Genomic DNA, 18,573 nt, shown 5'->3' with positions numbered 1-18,573 from the left:
AACCAACAACACTAATTAGCTTCGATATATACACGTACTAGGGCTTAAATAACATGTGTAGGTCATGATACAATACATGTATATCCCATGATACAATACATGTATATCCCATGATACAATACAAGTATATTCCATGATATAATACCTATCCTGATATATGGGTTGTAATACAATACTTATTATGATACATAATCGCTTTGACCATACATGTAGTATTTACCATATTAGACAATGTAAAATATTTTCAGCAATTCTGGCTTTTTACCATTAAAGTGACATACCCTAATTTTTAAACACTACAACACTTTTTTCAATATTAAAGCCAGTGTTTTGATAATTTAAATTAGAAGTACTTACATTTTATTATTTAGAATATTCATTTTTGTACACCTAAAGTGCTTCTGGTCATCCAGGTTTTTGCAATACTACAAAATGCTTTTTTTTATAATTCTGAAAACGCACGTTTGTCTGAGAAGTAATGGTTATCGAAACAAGCTCCAGTTATTTTTAATGTACCTCTGAGAAGTAACAGTTATGGAGATGAGCTCTAAGTCTTATTTATTAAAAAAGGGTATTTCCCTGTTTCTTCATCACAAACTCTTGGTTCACTCTGTCTTAACTTTAGCCAAACGTGTTTGCAGTTTGCAGTTTCCTGTCAATATGGAGATGAATTTGAAATTCAATACCCGAAACCTTAGTGGTATAGGGGTATGTAAAAAATACTCCAAGTCTTAAGTCAAACTATGATATTAAAGGGACATTCCTGAGTTTGCTGCAATTTGTAAGATGTTATCGACTAACAGAGACTGTTTAACGACTGTAATTACATATCAAATATATTTTTCTGCATAAAATATTAGTGGCTGTATATTAAACATGTTTCTGATCGTTCTAGTATTTGTACTAGGCTAAATTTCATTTTATTTCCTAAAACACATTTTTTTTGTACGTACGAAATTATTTGAAGACCAAATCCAGTTTGGGCTTCTTACAAATATTAAGACGACCAGAAACACATTGAATATACAGACAAGTTTAATTGTGGAAATATTATATGAGTCGGAAACATCTTACAATGCAGCAAACTTGGGAATGTCCCTTTAAGGAGTTAATCTGCTGATCACCATTATTCGGGTTCGGATTTTGCAATAATATATAAATTGATAAAAAGGAGTAAATAAAATTATATATATGTAATTTTTTGTGGGTATGTAATTCAAGGTATAATGTTTAAATTTCACAAGAAAAATTAAGAAATATTTACAACCTGTAAATTATAACAATAATAATATGGTCATTTTCAAGAAGGCCATAAATCTTACTACACCATTATGTTTTCAGAAAGGTATGTTAAAGGGACACACCCTAATTTCTGCCCACGGAAAAGCACACCAAGTTTAGTTAATCTATAAAACTGTAACACATTTGGATAAAGTTACAATTGAGTGAAACATGAGTCTGTGACTTTGAAATGGTGAAATACCCTCTAAAAATAAGACTGAAACTCTACTTCATAACTGTTACTTCTCAGATGCATGTGTGTTTTTAAAAAATATGAGAAATGTATTTTGTGATATTAAAAGAACCAGGATGACCAAAAACACTTCAAATGTATGGAAATGGATAATCTAAACAATAAAATCTAAGTAAAGTATGATTTCAGTTATTAAAAATGGCTCTAATAGTAAAAAATATGCCTTAGTGCTTAAAAACTAGGGTATGTCCCTTTAACAATTCATTGTTCTGTTTCTTTGCTTTCCTGCGACAAAATCGTATTTTAAACACATTTCAAACAATACAAAGATCATCTGAATAATATTTATCTTTGTCAGCCCACCAAAGTGAGATGTTTTATGTGCGAGATATATTTATATTGCATTCTTCACCTCTCCGGGGTCTGACATTCTGCTATATAACTGCAGGAAATGGGTGATCATTATACTTAAAAGATAATGTTTCTAGTTTACTTTTAATATTTAAAGATGCCGTCTCTGGTACCGTATAGTTTAACATTTAAAGTTGCATTCTCTACACTATTTTGTTTTTAAATATTTAAAGCTGCAGTCTCTAGTATATTTTGGTAATTAAAGCTCCTACCTCTAGTATTTTTTTTAATACACATGTATTTAAAGCTACAGTCTGTATTATATTTTTAATAATACAGCTGCTGTCTTTAGTGTATTTGTAATATTTAAAAAAGCGGTCTACAATATTTTTAATATTTAAAACTGAGGTCTACTATATTTTTAATATTTAAAGCTGTTTTCTCTAATATCGTTTTAATATTTAAAACTGCTTTCTCTGATATATTTTAAATATTTAAAGCTGCCATCTCAAGTACATTTTATTACCACTGAGCTACAATCATTACATATCAATACATATATTACATCTCCTAAAAAAATCACTTGTAAACAATATATATATTTTTAATATATATTTATATATAAAATTATATATTTTTAATATATATTTATATATATATAATATATATTTAATATATATTTATATATATATATACACATATACATATATATAAAGAGTTCAGGCGCAAAATGCGATATAAACCATTTTCTTTCTAGTTTTTAGTTAAAGCCATTATTGTATGTCAGTAAGGGCTAATGTAGGCCTGCTGATTTGCTGAAAAACGTGATTGATCCTTATGAAATTGTATTGGGTAAATCCCGGGTTTTTTTTTTTATCAAAAGGCATATACGCCAATTAATTTTTATTTTTTTTACTGAAAATGAAAAATGGATATATTGCGTTATGGCCTAAACTCTTCATATATATATATAAAAACATTCCTGATTAAATTGAAATCCTAGCTATGTATTCCTTGACTCTGTGTGCGTGTGTGGGGTGTGTGTGTGTGTGGGGGGGGGGGGGGGGGGTGTGAGGGTGGGGGGGGGGGGGGGGTGCTAGAATGGGGGTGGGGGGGGGGTAAAACAAAATAACAAATCACACAAAAATAACAAAGCAGTGAATTTCAACAGTTTTCAATGTCAATCAATCGTAGACAATGAAAACCAAATAATCGATAATTTAGAAATGTAACATATATTAATTATACTATGTCCCATTACACTGCGAAAATAATAATAATAATAATAAAATATACTACACAACGGTTTAATAAATAAATGAAAAACACACAACCTCGCGTCATTTTACAAAAGACAAGAGCAATTTTACCTGTTCGTCACCACAATACCTGACTGTTTTCACCTGGCGAAAGCGAACGTAAACATTGCACGGATAAGCGCAACGATTCATTGCACCAGGTAACAAAATGCACTTACCGAGACCAAACAGATCCTGCAATACACCATTCCAATCAGTCGTTTGTTGGGACGTGGGTTTTCCGTGTAACATTTTTACATCCCAAGAAAAATCACCAACAAGAATGGTACGTTATATTTCGCTAAAGGTAACCGTAAAATCCATCGCCGGTGAATTCAAGACAAGCACAGTAGCGACGTAACTGTCACAGCTCGTGCAATCCTCGAGGCGCGAGCTTCACTTGACAGAGCGTGCGATATCGAGGTCACGTGACTCAGGTGAAAATTAGCATGCTTTACAAGGCGTTCTCTCGAATTTAAGGCATGCTTTGTGTCCAAAGCGCAATTCGGCTGGGTATCACAGAGTAGATGCAATGGAGCGAGTCGGGCAGAACTAAATTTATAAATCGTAGACCAAGGACCGATAGAAATATGGATCTAATTGTCATGAATATATATATAATATGTTAATCTTCAATTATTTATTAATCATATATTTCTATTAACAGTGGTTGCGTTAACAAATACCACTACTTAATAGTATCTGGGTGTTTACTTAGCCGGACTAGTCTGCCGTTAGGGAGCTAGACGGACATTTGGACATTTATAATCACACTAACGATCTAATCTGGATGTTAATTATTTTACTGTTGTGTCTTAATTAATAGCGTGGGGTGGGGGGGGGGGGGGGGGGGGGGGGGGGGGGGGGGGGGGGGGGGGGGGGGGACGTAGCCCAGTGGTGAAGCGCCCGCTTGGCTTGATGCGTGGTCGGTCTGGGATCGATCCCCGTCGGTGGACACATTGGACTATTTCTCGTTTTAGCCAGTGCACCACGACTGATACAGCAAAGGCCGTGGTATGTGCTATCCTGTTTGTGGGATGTGCATATAAAAAAACAACTTGCTACTAATGGAAAAATGTAGCGGGTTTCCTCTCTAAGACTATACGTCGAAATTACCAAATATTTGACATCCAATAGCCGATGATTAATAAATTAACGTGCTCTAGTTGTGTAGTTAAATAAAATAATATTTAATAGCGCAAATAGATTGTATGTCCCGAGTTTATTGCCATTGTAAGGTGTTTTAACCACTAAAATTACATACTTATACGCATTTATTTTTTGATTGTGTACATTTTCAAAATTTAATTAAACAAGTCAAGCAATGGATAAAAGAAGATGCAGACATTATAGTTATCTTCTCTCGTACCAGTTTTCTTGTTGACCTTCTTGAACAATATCATAATTGACATTATTGCTCTTTTGACAAAGCAATTTATATATAGTTCAAAATTTCTGAAGAAATCACTAGATATTCAAATATTAAAAATTCATATACATTCTTATTATATATTAGAAAAAAAAAAGTATTCCAATAGAATCAAATATAATGAATTTATTAAAAGATGGAGTTGTTTGAATAAATATCTCTGACGTCATCCACCACTGACAATATCTAAGTATTTATTACCATATATACATGTATAAGAAATTTTGAGTGTTTAGTACTGAGTGAGGTTCAATGACGTGTTGGCAAGAGGTTTGTTGTTTTATTTTATATTGACCAGCCTCGGTGGCGTAGTTGTTAGGCCATCGGTCTACAGGCTGGTAGGTACTGGGTTAGGATCCCAGTCGAGGCATGGGATTTTTAATCCAGATACCAACTCCAAACCTTGAGTGAGTGCTTCACAAGGCTCAATGGGTAGGTGTAAACCACTTGCACCGACCAGTGATCCATAACTGGTTCAACAAAGGCCATGGTTTGTGCTATCCTGCCTGTGGGAAGCGCAAATAAAAGATCCCTTGCTGGTAATCGGAAAGAGTAGCCCATGTAGTGGCGACAGCGGGTTTCCTCTTAAAATCTGTGGTCCTTAACCATATGTCTGACGCCATATAACCGTAAATAAAATGTGTTGAGTGCGTCGTTAAATAAAACATTTCTTTCTTTATTTTATATTAACTAATTTTGATCCGTGTATGTATATATAAAAAAATATATACTGTGTGAAAATGTGACCAAAAGTGAAAAAAACAAACTTCAAATAAATTAAAAATAAATAAATTACATACTGAATATAGGGGCGGGACGTTGGCAAGTGGTAAAGCGTTCGCTTAATGCGCGGTCGGTCTGGGATCGATCCCCGTCGGTGGACCCACTGGGCTATTTCTCGTTCCAGCCAGTGCTCCACAACTGGTGTAACAAAGGCCGTGGTATGTACTATCCTGTCTGCGGGATGGTGCATATAAAAGATCCCTTGCCTGTTACCGGTCCCGGCCAGACTGCTGGTGCTCTCTTCAACCTGCCAGAGCAGGCGGTCCTCCCCCTCCCCCAACCCACTCTACCCATTTCCTGTCCTGGACAGTAAAAAAAAGTAAAGTTTGTTTTATTTAACGACGCCACTAGAGCACATTGATTTTTATCTTATCATCGGCTATTGGACGTCAAACATATGGTCATTCTGACACTGTTTTTAAGAGGAAACCCGCTGTTGCCACATAGGCTACTCTTTTACGACAGGCAGCAAGGGATCTTTTATTTGCGCTTCCCACAGACAGGATAGCACAAACCATGGCCTTTGTTGAACCAGTTATGGATCACTGGTCGGTGCAAGTGGTTTACACCTACCCATTGAGCCTTGCGGAGCACTCACTCAGGGGTTGGAGTTGGTATCTGGATTAAAAATCCCATGCCTCGACTGGGGTCCGAACCCAGTACCTACCAGCCTGTAGACCGATGGCCTAACCACGACGTCACCGAAGCCGGTCCACAACTGTCTAAGGCCGTGGTATGTGAATATAAAATATCCCTTGCTGCATTAAGAAGAAGGTAACGGGGTGACTACGTGTCATAATTGACATCCAGTGGTGTAGTTAAACAAAACACACTTTAAATACCCCCCCCCCCCCAAAAAAAAAAAAAAAAAAAAAAAAAGAAGAAGAAGAAAAGAAACAAAAAACCCAACAACTATAAACGTCTCTGTTAATCGGCAACATCTTAGCAATGACACCAAACTCAGGAAGGTTCCCTTTAATTCGATCGAGAGCTACCTGTTCTAAGACTCAACACACCAGCCCACCTCAGATCATCTGAAAGGAAATAACAACCCCGAAAAGAACAAACACACAAGTGCGTTAATATGTCACCATATTGCCTGACCCGGGTTTTACATTTCTCCGCATTTCCTTTGTGTGTTCCGCAATAACAGATCAACTTCGTATACTGCACTGCCACCCTGTTCTATGGTACACGTCGGTTACTAAAGCAACTAACAACTATACCACGAATATACCGCAGGTATTGCTCTGTGTGTGTGTGCTAGGTAAATATTTGTAGTATGTTTCTGAAGGGTGGCGGGAAAGAAGATGATACACTATGCAAAAGAATGTCATAGTAATAACGCTAATAATCAGAAGTGAAAGCACATTTGTGGTGTAAATATACTGAAGTAAATTGTAAGCAAATTGTATAATGTAGTGCAAGCTAAATCGGTTTTAAAAAATCAGACTGATATAATTACTGGGGCAGTAAGAGAAAAGAACCAGTTCATACAAACCTGGAATGAATGAAAGAGTTAATGAATGAATGAACGAAGCAGCTAGATCAGTCGGTATTCACGATCACCGTACTAGGTAAAGCCTGGCTCCCATAAAATATGTATCATGTCGCAGAGCGCCACATATCAGAGGCGCATACTACCAACTGCCAGCAGAAAGTTGGCCAACTTTCTGCTGTCACGACTTCTACGACTGTCCAGTTGTTAGTCTAAGAGCTCTTACAAATCGTAAAACACATTAGTTGTTATTCTGAACGCATCAGTTGGAAAAATTAAAACGCAACCGTCAAATTTGCCAACTTTGTGCTGGCAGTTGGTAGTTTGACACTAGCATTAGTTTGTGAGAGCACGGTCAGGGACTGTCTACCGTCGATATGCCTTGACCTTTGTAAAGCACTACGACGTATTTTTTCACAATTAGAGCCATTTTTGATAATTCAAATAATACATTATCAATACTTTATTGTTTAGATTATTAATTTCCGTATTCTCGCTCCAGCCAGTGCACCACGACTGGTACATCAAAGGCCGTGGTATGTGCTATCCTGTCTATGGGATTGTGTATATAAAAGATCCCTTGCTGCTAATCGAAGAGTAGCCCATGAAGTGGCGACAGCGGGTTTCCTCCCTCAATATCTGTGTGGGTCTTAACCATATGTCCGACGCCATATAACCGTAAATAAAACATGTGTTGAGTGCGTCGTTAAATAAAACATTTCCTTCCTTTTAAAGTTACCGGCCTCGGTGGCGTCGTGGCAGGCCATCGGTCTACAAGCTGGTAGGTACTGGGTTCGGATCCCAGTCGAGGCATGGGTTTTTTAATCCAGATACCGACTCCAAACCCTGAGTGAGTGCTCCGCAAGGCTCAATGGGTAGGTGTAAACCACTTGCACCGACCAGTGATCCATAACTGGTTCAACAAAGGCCATGGTTTGTGCTATCCTGCCTGTGGGAAGCGCAAATAAAAGATCCCTTGCTGCTAATCGGTAGTGGCGACAGCGGGTTTCCTCTCAAAATCTGTGTGGTCCTTAACCATATGTTTGACGCCATATAACCGTAAATAAAATGTGTTGAGTGCGTCGTTAAATAAAACATTTCTTTCTTTCTTTTTCCTTTTAAAGTCCAACTATCTCATTCTAATTAACCCTGCATATAACGCTGAATTTGATTGGCTAATCAAATCCATTTGGGGGAAGTAGGATAAAACCAGCATTAACGCGTTGCAGATAAAACTCAATTTGCGACTGTAACGTAACATTAACATCCGCAAATGGTCTAATACAACATAGCTATCCCCTAATTGATTTTCATCTGCACCATAACAATGTCCATTACGTTCGATTCACTGCCGTTGACGGTGACGTCCCCGGACACACCAGAATGTACACGAATAGATCTTTTTCTGCTCTGAATTGAATTTAATTTCATTTCAACTTATTTTCCTGCTAATATCCAATTAAGGTTCAAGCACGCTGTCCTGGGCACACACCTCTGCTATCTGGGCTGTCTGTCCAGGACAGTGGGTTGGTTAGTGGTTAGTGGGAGAGAAGAGGGTGTAGTGATCTTACACCTACCCACTGAGTCGTTAAAACTCGCTCTGGGTGGGAGCCGGTACCGGGCTGCGAAACCTATACCTACCAGCCTTATGTTCGATAGCTTAAAAGGACATTCCTGAGTTTGCTGCAATTTTAAAGATGTTATCGACTAACAGACTTTTTAACAATTGTAATTATATATCAAATATATTTTTCTGCATAAAATTTTAAGTGGCCGTATATTAAACGTGTTTCTGATCGTTTTAATATTTCTACTATGTTAAATTTCATTTTATTTTCTAAAAAATTTTTTTTCGTACGTACGATATTATTTGAAGATAAAATCCTGTTTGGGCTTCTTACAAATATAAAGACGATCAGAAACATACTGAATATACAGACACTGATATTCTAAACAAGAAAATATATTTGATATGCAAGTTTAATCGTAGAAATATTTTATTAGTCGGAAACTTCTTACAATACAGCAAACTCAGGAATGTCCCTTTAACGACAACACCACCAAGGCCGGTACGAATAGATATTTTTTTCTGCTCTGAATTGCAGCTAATCGTCTCCTTTTATGTGGGGTCATACAAGAGAGGATCTGTTTGCCGATTATTTACGTTAATCACTTCTGACTAACCATGCAGGTAAAGCCGGCCATGATCTCCGTGCATTGGCGGCTCTGTAGACCCCTACATGGATCGTCATGTACCGTGAAGGCTAAGTTAAGGTTCCACACCACCATTAATTACTCCATGCAGTTCAAAACGATTTCCAAAGTAAAGTTTGTTTTATTTAACGACGCCACTTGAGCACATTGATTTTTTTTATCTTATCATCGGCTATTGGACGTCAAACATATGGTCATTCTGACACTGTTTTTTTTTAGAGGAAACCCTCTGTCGCCACATAGGCTACCTTTTTACGACAGGCAGCAAGGGATCGTTTATTTGCGCTTCCCACAGGCAGGATAGCACAAACCATGGCCTTTGTTGAACCAGTTATGGATCACTGGTCGGTGCAAGTGGTTTACACCTACCCATCGAGCCTTGCGGAGCACTCACTCAGGGTTTCGATTCGGTATCTGGATTAAAAATCCCATGCCTCGACTGGGATCCGAACCTAGTACTTACCAGCATGTAGATCGGTGGCCTGACCACGACGCCACCGAGACCGGTAATACGATTTCCATGTCAGAATAATTAGTCTGTGAAAAATACAATACTATTGACAGGGTCATATGACTACTAATTTTAGGGAGTGAATGAATGAATGAATGTTTAGCAACACCCCATCACAGAAATACACATCGGCTATTGGGGAGAAATGTTTTTAGTTAACGACGCACTCAACACATTTTATTTACGGATATATGGCGTCAGACATATGGTTAAGGACCACACGTATTTTGACAGGAAACCCGCTGTCGCCACTATATGGGCTACTCTTCCGATTAGCAGCAAGGGATCTTTTATTTGCGCTTCCCACAGGTAGGATAGCACAAACCATGGCCTTTGTTGAACCAGTTATGGAACACTGGTCGGTGCAAGTGGTTTGCACCTACCCACTGAGCCTTGCGGAGCACTCACTCAGGGTTTGGAGTCGGTATCTGGATTAAAAATCCCATGCCTCGACTGGGATCCGAACCCAGTACCTACCAGCCTGTAGACCGATGGCCAGCCACGACGCCACCGAGGCCGGTTGTCACTCACTAAAGCTCGTGACAATTGACAGTTATTTCATTCGGGACAAAAACTTATTTAATAACTGGTAACTCGTTTATTATCCTCTCTATTTATGTTTCAGAATTATTTACGGAATATATAGAAGTGATTTACAAATTTATTATGTTGACATTTGTTATATTAATATGTGTGAGACCCTTTTATGATGTATACTATATATTCTGTTGTGAAAAAAAAAGAAAAAAAAAAAAAAAAAAGAAAAAAAAAAGAGAAAAAAAAAAAAAAAAAAAAGAGAAGAGGAGAGGTTAGACAACTAGACTTAGAAGCCAAGTTCAGAAATATGTTTCTATACCTTTCTACCCGTGGTACACGCATTGTTTGTTTTTACAATATACCTCCGTACCCACTTATATCCACATTTCGAGAGAACAGAAGAGAAGAGAGAGAGAGAGAGAGAGAGAGAGAGAGAGAGAGAGAGAGAGAGAGAGAGAGAGAGAGAGAGAGAGAGAGGCAGAGACAGAGGCAGAGACAGAGGCAATGAGAGACACACACACAGAGAGAGAGAGAGAGAGAGAGAGAGAGAGGAGAGAGAGAGAGAGAGAGAGAGAGAGAGACCACCACCCCCCCCCCCCCCCCCCAAAAAAAAGAAGGAAATTGATTGTGGGAAGAAAACCATGTAAGTTGATGATTTTGTTTTTTTTAATGCATACATTACAAATATACTGGAGATTGCAGTTTTAATAATGTTGTCGTAACCTCATCTGTGAATATAATCCCTATTGTTCATTCATTGCTATCTAAACGTGTTTGTGTCTTCACTTCACCCACTACTGTTTATACGAAATATATCTCTATAGACACTGGCGGTTATTTCAAGTTCACTCTATCCACGTTTTATCTTTTAATGTTCTTTAAATATTTGGGGTTGGGATCAGCAGGCCATTGTCAAGTTATTTATATCAGTGGTGAATCTTAGGGAAGGTACAAAATAACAAACACGCCCCCCCCCCCCCCCCCCCCCCCCCCCCCACGCACCAGACTGGTAGGTATTGAGTTCGAATACCAGCACTGGGCCCACCCCAGAGTGAGTGCAGAGACGATTACAATGACTGGCTTTTCTCAAAACTGGTTATCATAAAATCTGTAATACGCCGCAGATGGAACAGATGCAGATATCATGTTTCCAATTTCAACATCCCCGTGGAATATTCCTGCGCTGTTACTGGCTTTATGAGAACCAGACTTCACTAGACGGCAAACCATTAATCTCTGTTCGTAACTGACGGCCCAGGTAGCTACGGTATAAAGCCAGGACACCAGGACCGCGTGTTTGAACCTTAATTTGACACAAATACGAAAACAAGGCGAGATTCATTGTTTTTAGATGAGTATTGGATCAATGGTCGATCATTTCTTTAACAGCGTTAATGTTTCTCTGAACAGGTGCGGAGCCAAGGATTTTCTAAAGGGGGTTCACAAAATTAAAAAAAAATTAAGTTTGACATTAAACAGTGCTTTTCAAATAGGCGTGATGTGTGTGTGTGTGTCACAGGACCCCTGTGATCCCCTCTGAATCCGCCATTGCTGAACTCAATGTGTGCCCACAGCATTCTTGTATGAACCGTAACTGAGGTAAAAAAAAAAACCAAAAAACAAATTGACGTCAAAGGCCGCATAGAAAATATATTTGGTTTTTCTTCAAATATTGTTTAGCGAGTTCTCATTCGCCTGAACTCCGCCAATGGCAACTGCAACCTGTACCACAAGTATATCGAAATATCAGGTATATGTAATATATATATATATATATATATAGATATATATATATATATATATATATATATATATATATATATATATATATGTGTATGTGTATGTGTATGTGTATGTGTATGTGTATGTGTATGTGTATGTATATATATATATATATATATATATAGTAGCCATGTGGCACCAGCGGTTCTCACGAAGAAAGAAACCGTTGCTGTTGAAATGTGTTGATTTTATATTGGTTTGTCCATTGTATATAACAATTTATGAATTTCACTTATTAAGCCATATTATTGGAAAAAGCCTTCTGTCTTTAAATTTATTCAACTGCTTACCGTACATAATATTAAGTAAGCAAATGCGTAATTAAGGTAAATATTTATATCTTGCTGCAAATTTGAGAAATAGCTGTATTTAATAGGCTTTTTTATGCACTCTCCACAGCTCGTATAATAAAATTATATCAATTTGTGTACCTCGCCACTGTTTACCTGTATGTATATATCATTATTTTGTACTGATGAACTTTTAGCTCAAAGTCAATAAAGAAACTGAAAAAAAAATCATGATAACTGTCTACAGCTCTAATTAAATCGCGTAATTAAGGTAAATATTTATATCTTGCTGCAAATTTGAGAAATAGCTGTATTTAATAGGCTTTTTTATGCACTCTCCACAGCTCGTATAATAAAATTATATCAATTTGTGTACCTCGCCACTGTTTACCTGTATGTATATATCATTATTTTGTACTGATGAACTTTTAGCTCAAAGTCAATAATGAAACTGAAAAAACAATCATGATAACTGTCTACAGCTCTAATTAAATCGCGTTTGGTAAAAACCACGAAACTAACTTAAGAGTTCAATATTAAAGGCGCAGACCCTAGTTTATAAAGTGACAACAGAGTTAAAGAAGAGTCTGTGACATTAAACGCGAGACATGTGCTTAAAAATAGACTAAACTCGAATAACCGTTACTTCTCGGGCGCACGTGCGTTTAAAAAAAAAAAAATGAAAAATGCAGTTTGTGGTATTAGAAACACCCGGATGACCAGAAACACTTCCGTTCTACGGAAATGGATAAATATAAATAATATTCGATTTCAATGATCATAGTGAAACTTATGCTGTAGTGTTTAAAAACTAGGGTATGTCCCTTTAAGACATACCAGACATTTAGAAAGCAACAGATGTCAATGCATTTAGTTTGGGGCGTGGCTTTATCACGTTATTTACGTTTGGTATTAACTAACTCTGTCGACAGACAATTTTAACGCCATTCTAGCGTTCGGTTTGTCCCGAGGCTGGTCTTCGCACACAACAGAAGGTCTCATCATGTAATGACGAACAAGACAACAAATTGCACACCAATTCTTCAACGGATGTCGTCCAATTTGTGTGTGCCCGAGGCTGTTGACCAATGAGAAAACGGTCAATTTGTACAGCGACACCCGATCTTATCGAGACATTTAGCCTAGTATTGAAGGCTGTCTTAACTGTCCTTGTTTTCGGTTTACACTAGGCATCATTATCTTTTACTTGAACAAATATAAAATATCTCTAATCTTAATGCCATCAGCTACATGTAGGAATTATGCAAATTGAAAATACCAAGAAAACTGAATATTTATAACTGCTACAAAAGGAAGGAAAATGGTTTATTTAACGACACACTGAACACGTGTTATTTACGGTTATATGGCGTCGGACATATGGTTATGAACCACACAGATATTGAGAGAGGAAACCTGCTGTCGCCACTTCATGGGCTACTCTTTTCGATTAGCAGCGAGGGATCTTTTATATGCACGATCCCATAGACAGGATAGCACATACCACGGCCCTTGATATACCAGTCGTGGTGCACTGGCTGGAGCGAGAAATAGCCCAATAGGCTCACCGACGAGGATAGGGTGCGATGGGATAAAGGATCGATCCCTGTATAAACATATTTAACCTGCCTCGGTGGTGTAGTGGTTAAGCCATCGGACATAATGCTCGTGGGTACCGAATTCACATCCCGGTACCGGCTCCCACTTAGAGAGTGAATTTAATGATTCCATGAGTGTAAAGCTAGACTCAGATTGTCAACTGTCACGACGAAGTTGACCAACTCGGCAGTTGCGTTATACTTACCTCAACTCCCGACTTACGACGTGTGCGCTCAGATTAACAACTAATGGGTTATACGACGAGAATCGAGTTGTAAGAGCGCTCAAACTAGCAATTGGACAGTCGTAGAAGTCGTGACAGCAGAAAGTTGGCCAACTTATGCTGGCAGTTGGTAGCTTTTTTTGATTAGCATTAGATATGATTTATCTTACAACTCGTTTTTTAAAAACGTATCCAACTCGCTTTAATTGTAACTTGTAAGATACATTTTGAATGAATGAATATTTAACGACACCCCAGCACGAAAAATACACCGGCTATTTGGTGTTAAACTATGGTAAATGCAAAAATTAATTGATGAACATCAATATAAAAATGCATACATTTTTAACAACTTGTTTTAAGATAAATGGTATCTAATTATCACCCATGTACTATTCTCTATATCACAAACCCAGGTATGCGTTATCCTGTCAGGACCGGCCTCGGTGGCGTCGTGGTTAGTCCATCGGTCTACAGGCTGGTTGGTACTGGGTTCGGATCCCAGTCGAAGCATGGGTTTTTTAATCCAGATATCGACTCCAAACCCCGAGTGAGTGCTCCGCAAGGCTTAATGGGTAGGTGTAAACCACTTGCACCGACCAGTGATCCATAACTGGTTCGACAAAGGCCATGGTTTGTGCTATCCTGCCTGTGGGAAGCGCAAATAAAAGATCCCTTGCTGCTAATCAGAAAGAGTAGCCCATGTAGTGGCGACAGCGGGTTTTCTCTTAAAATCTGTGTGGTCCTTAACCATATGTCTGACGCCATATAACCGTAAATAAAATGTGTTGAGTGCGTCGTTAAATATTTTTTTTTTTTTTTTTTTTAATCCTGTCAGGAAGACAAAAATAATACTGCAAGGTTGCTTATACCCAAAAGGGATGGGGGAGATGAACCGGGTATGCCTTTTAAACCGGCCCTGGTATGTCCTTAAACTCTGCAGCCCAATTTACTCTTTATCACAGGGTAACTGGCCATCCGAATTCAGTGTTATCGACACCAACACAAACTTTGGCCACAGGCGGGATGTGTAACACTCCCGAATTGGGGTCAAGTACCCGACTTCACACGATTCGATCACACACTGACATCAAGTGTTTGATAGATTGTAATCCAGACAGTGAAAATATTGCTTCTGTTAAGTAAATATAGGAAAACAGTCCGCGTTTTATCCCTCAACGTGCGAGGGATTAGTTCATTATTATGCTGCCTGATCGAACGCAAATATTTTCTCAAACATTTTGCTGTCAAAATAAGTCAGTTTTTGATCTTAAGTACATTCTTTTGTTGTAGAATAGTTCATTCACAAGAATTAATTAAAGAAATTCTTATCACTAAATGAATCATGACAATTTCCGATTTAAATCTTTATTTGTGAAACAAATATGTATATTGATTAGGAGAACAAAAAAAAAGCCACAAAACAAGTAAAAAGAAAGGAAAAGAAAAACAACCCAAAAGACAAAAACAACAACAACCTCGCTCTCCATCCCCCTAAAAAAACAAACCTCAAAAAAAAAAAAAAAAAACCCAACCCAACAGACCCCACCCCCCCAGAACAACCTAAACAAGAAAAAAAAAAAAACATAGAAAGAAAAAAAGAAAAGAAAAGAAAAGAAAGAAAAACAACCCAAAAGACAAAAACAACAACAACCTCGCTCTCCATCCCCTAAAAAAAAAGACCCAACAAAAACAACACCCCCCCCAAAAAAAAAAAATCCCACCCCCCAGAACACATAAACAATAACAAAAGTTAGAGTGCGAGTAATTCCTTTACAAAGCTCAATTTATTTATTTATTTATTTATTTGTTAGTTAATTAGTTTATTTGTTTGTTTATTAATTTGCTTTGGATCGATCACAATATATTGGAACTACCAACACAACCCAATTTTTTGTTGTTATTTCCATTACATATGTAAGATTGTTACAAAACACTCAATAACTCTGACCTTTATAGAGACAGTTTGGGCTATACATTGCCTATCAGAACAGATCAATTATACACCGGCCTCGGTGGCGCAGTGGTTAAGCCATCGGACTACAGGCTGGTAGGTATGGTGTTCGCAGCCCGGTGCCGGCTCCAACCCAGAGCGAGTTCTTAATTATGACTCAATGGGTAGGTGTACGATCACTACACCATCTTCTCTCTCACTAACCAACTAACAATTAACCCACTGTCCTCAACAAACAGCCCAGATAGCTCAGGTGTGCCTATGATAGCGTGCTTGAACCCTAATTGGATATATGCACGGAAATAAGTGAAATAAAATGAAATGAATCAGTTATACAAACTCAATTAAACGTATTACTTGTTTTTCTCATGTCCTGTTTAGAAATACGTTTTAAGAAATTCAAGTATATTCTAAATATATAAAATTTTAATTTGCATTCATGAGTACAGAATCGGCCTCGGTGGCGTCGTGGTTAGGCCATCGGTCTACAGGCTGGTAGGTACTGGTTCGGACCCCAGTCGAGGCATGGGATTTGTAATCCAGATACCGACTCCAAACCCTGAGTGAGTGCTCCATAAGGCTCAATGGGTAGGTGTATACCACTTGCACCGACCAGTGATCCATAACTGGTTCAACAAAGGCCATGGCTTGTGCTATCCTGCCTGTGGGAATACAAATAAAAGATCCCTTGCTGCTAATCGGAAAGAGTAGCCCATGTAGTGGCGACAGCGGGTTTCTTCTCTCAAAATCTGTGTGGTCCATAACCATATGTCTGACGCCATATAACCGTAAATAAAATGTGTTGAGTGCGTCGTTAAATAAAACATTTCTTTCTTTCTTTCATTCATGAGTACAGGGGCGAGGTTTAGCTCGGTCAGTTGAACTCTCGCCTAATGCGCTTGTGTCACAGGATCGAACCATCTCGGTGCATTCAATCAACTGATTGGTTTTTTTCTCGTTCCAACCAATGCACCACAAATGGTCAAATGCCGTGGTATGTGCTGTCCTGTCTGTGTAAAAGTGCACATAAAAAAGATCCCTTGCTGTCCCAAAGGTAAACAAAGATCGTGAAAAAATGCCGAATATTAAAGATATCAAGCTGCTTTCCGAAAAGCGTAGTCTACTTGTGTATTCCCCTTCCTCCCTCCCTCCCCCTCTCTCTTTCTTTCTCTCTTTCATTCTGTCTCTCTCTTTCATCCCCCCTCTCTCTCTGCCTCTCTCTCTGCCTCTCTCTCTCTCTCTCTCTCTCTCTCTCTCTCTCTCTCTCGCTGTCTATGTCTGTATGTCCGTCTCCCCCCTCTAACTCACTGTCTCTCACTCACTCACTCACCTATATAAATCATACTGATCAAATGAGAATGGAAATTTTAAGATAGTTGGGGAAGAATAATAATGCTAAAAACGCTTGTTAATATGATACGAGTTATCTCCCTTATTCAACTCCCGTATTAAAACGTTATCCATAACCTTTTTTCACTAGAATTCTTACTCCGCCTGTCACTTATCTCCCCCACCACCACCCTTATTTTTCCTGTTGTCCCATAACACAACTCTTAGACAGTATGGTTGCTCCCCAACAATGTGGGCGTCTCCCTAACATAAAAAAGTTAAGGTTTATTTTGTTTAACGACACCATTAGAGCACATATCACATACCACGGCATTTGATAAACCAGTCGTGATACACTGGTTGTAACGAGAAACAGCATAATGGTCCCACTGACGGGGATCGATCCTATACCGACCGCGCATCACGCGTGCGCTTTAACACTGGTCCACGCCCCGCCCCCAAGTGAGAAAGAAAGAAAGAAAAAAGTGGCCTTTTTAACGGCGCACACAACACATTGTAATTATGGTTATATGGCATTAGCCGTCGGTAATGCCACTGGGCTATTTCTCGTTCCAGCAAGTGCACCGCGACTGGTATATCTAATGCCGTGGTATGTGCTATCCTGTCTGTGATATGGTGCATATAAAAGATTGGAAAAATGTAGCGTGTCTTCTCTCTAAGACTATATGTCAAAATAACCAAATGTTTGACATCTAATAGCCGATGATTAATTAATGCTCTAGTGGTGTCGTTAAACAAAACAAACTTTATATGGCGTCAGACATATGGTTAAGAACAGATAATTAGAGAGGAAACCCGCTGCCACCACTCAATGAGCTATTCTTTTTCGATTAATTAGCAGCAAGGGATCTTTTACATACATTTTATCCAACAGAGAGGATAGTACATACCACGGCCTTTGTTACACCAGTTGTGGAGTACTGACCGGAACGAGAAACAGCCTAATGTGCCCAACAACGGGCATCGATCCCAAACCGATCGCACAGCAGGCAAATGTTTTACCACTGGGCTGTGTTCTGCCCCTAAGAATGAGTGAGGGACATAATAATGATTATTTTTTAAATGTGTGCAGAAATTTAATATTAAATTAAATTATAATATATATATATATAATTATGATAACGTGCATTGCAAAGAAATTCTATGGATGAAATTCTGAGTAGCACCGACTAAGTTAGCGGTATACAAGACATTATTCTGCGGAAGTTTTGTTGTTATAGTACGTCAAAATGGCGGATGACGAAGTTAATTAATGAATGGGAGGGTGAATAATGAATGAA

General features: G+C 38.3%; 1 protein-coding gene across 3 annotated transcripts in view; it reads right to left on the bottom strand.

Moving 5' to 3' along the window:
- The window catches only part of LOC121385238 (F-box/LRR-repeat protein 7-like), an 80,688-nt gene that overhangs the window by 42,354 nt on the left and 19,761 nt on the right, over positions 1 to 18,573 (bottom strand). The window contains exon 1 of one of the 3 annotated variants that reach the window (XM_041515827.1): positions 3,303 to 3,531. The exons of the other annotated variants lie outside the window; for them this stretch is intronic. Coding sequence (XP_041371761.1) covers positions 3,303 to 3,375 — 73 coding nt within the window. The 5' untranslated portion in view covers positions 3,376 to 3,531. Of the gene's footprint in view, positions 1 to 3,302; positions 3,532 to 18,573 lie in introns of those variants that run through there. 3 annotated transcript variants of the gene reach the window in all.

This window comes from Gigantopelta aegis, chromosome 11 (assembly GCF_016097555.1).
Source record: "Gigantopelta aegis isolate Gae_Host chromosome 11, Gae_host_genome, whole genome shotgun sequence".
Lineage (NCBI taxonomy): Eukaryota > Metazoa > Mollusca > Gastropoda > Neomphalida > Peltospiridae > Gigantopelta > Gigantopelta aegis.
Note: the sequence above shows the minus strand (reverse complement) of the source record. Positions and strands in the feature narration are given on the sequence as shown.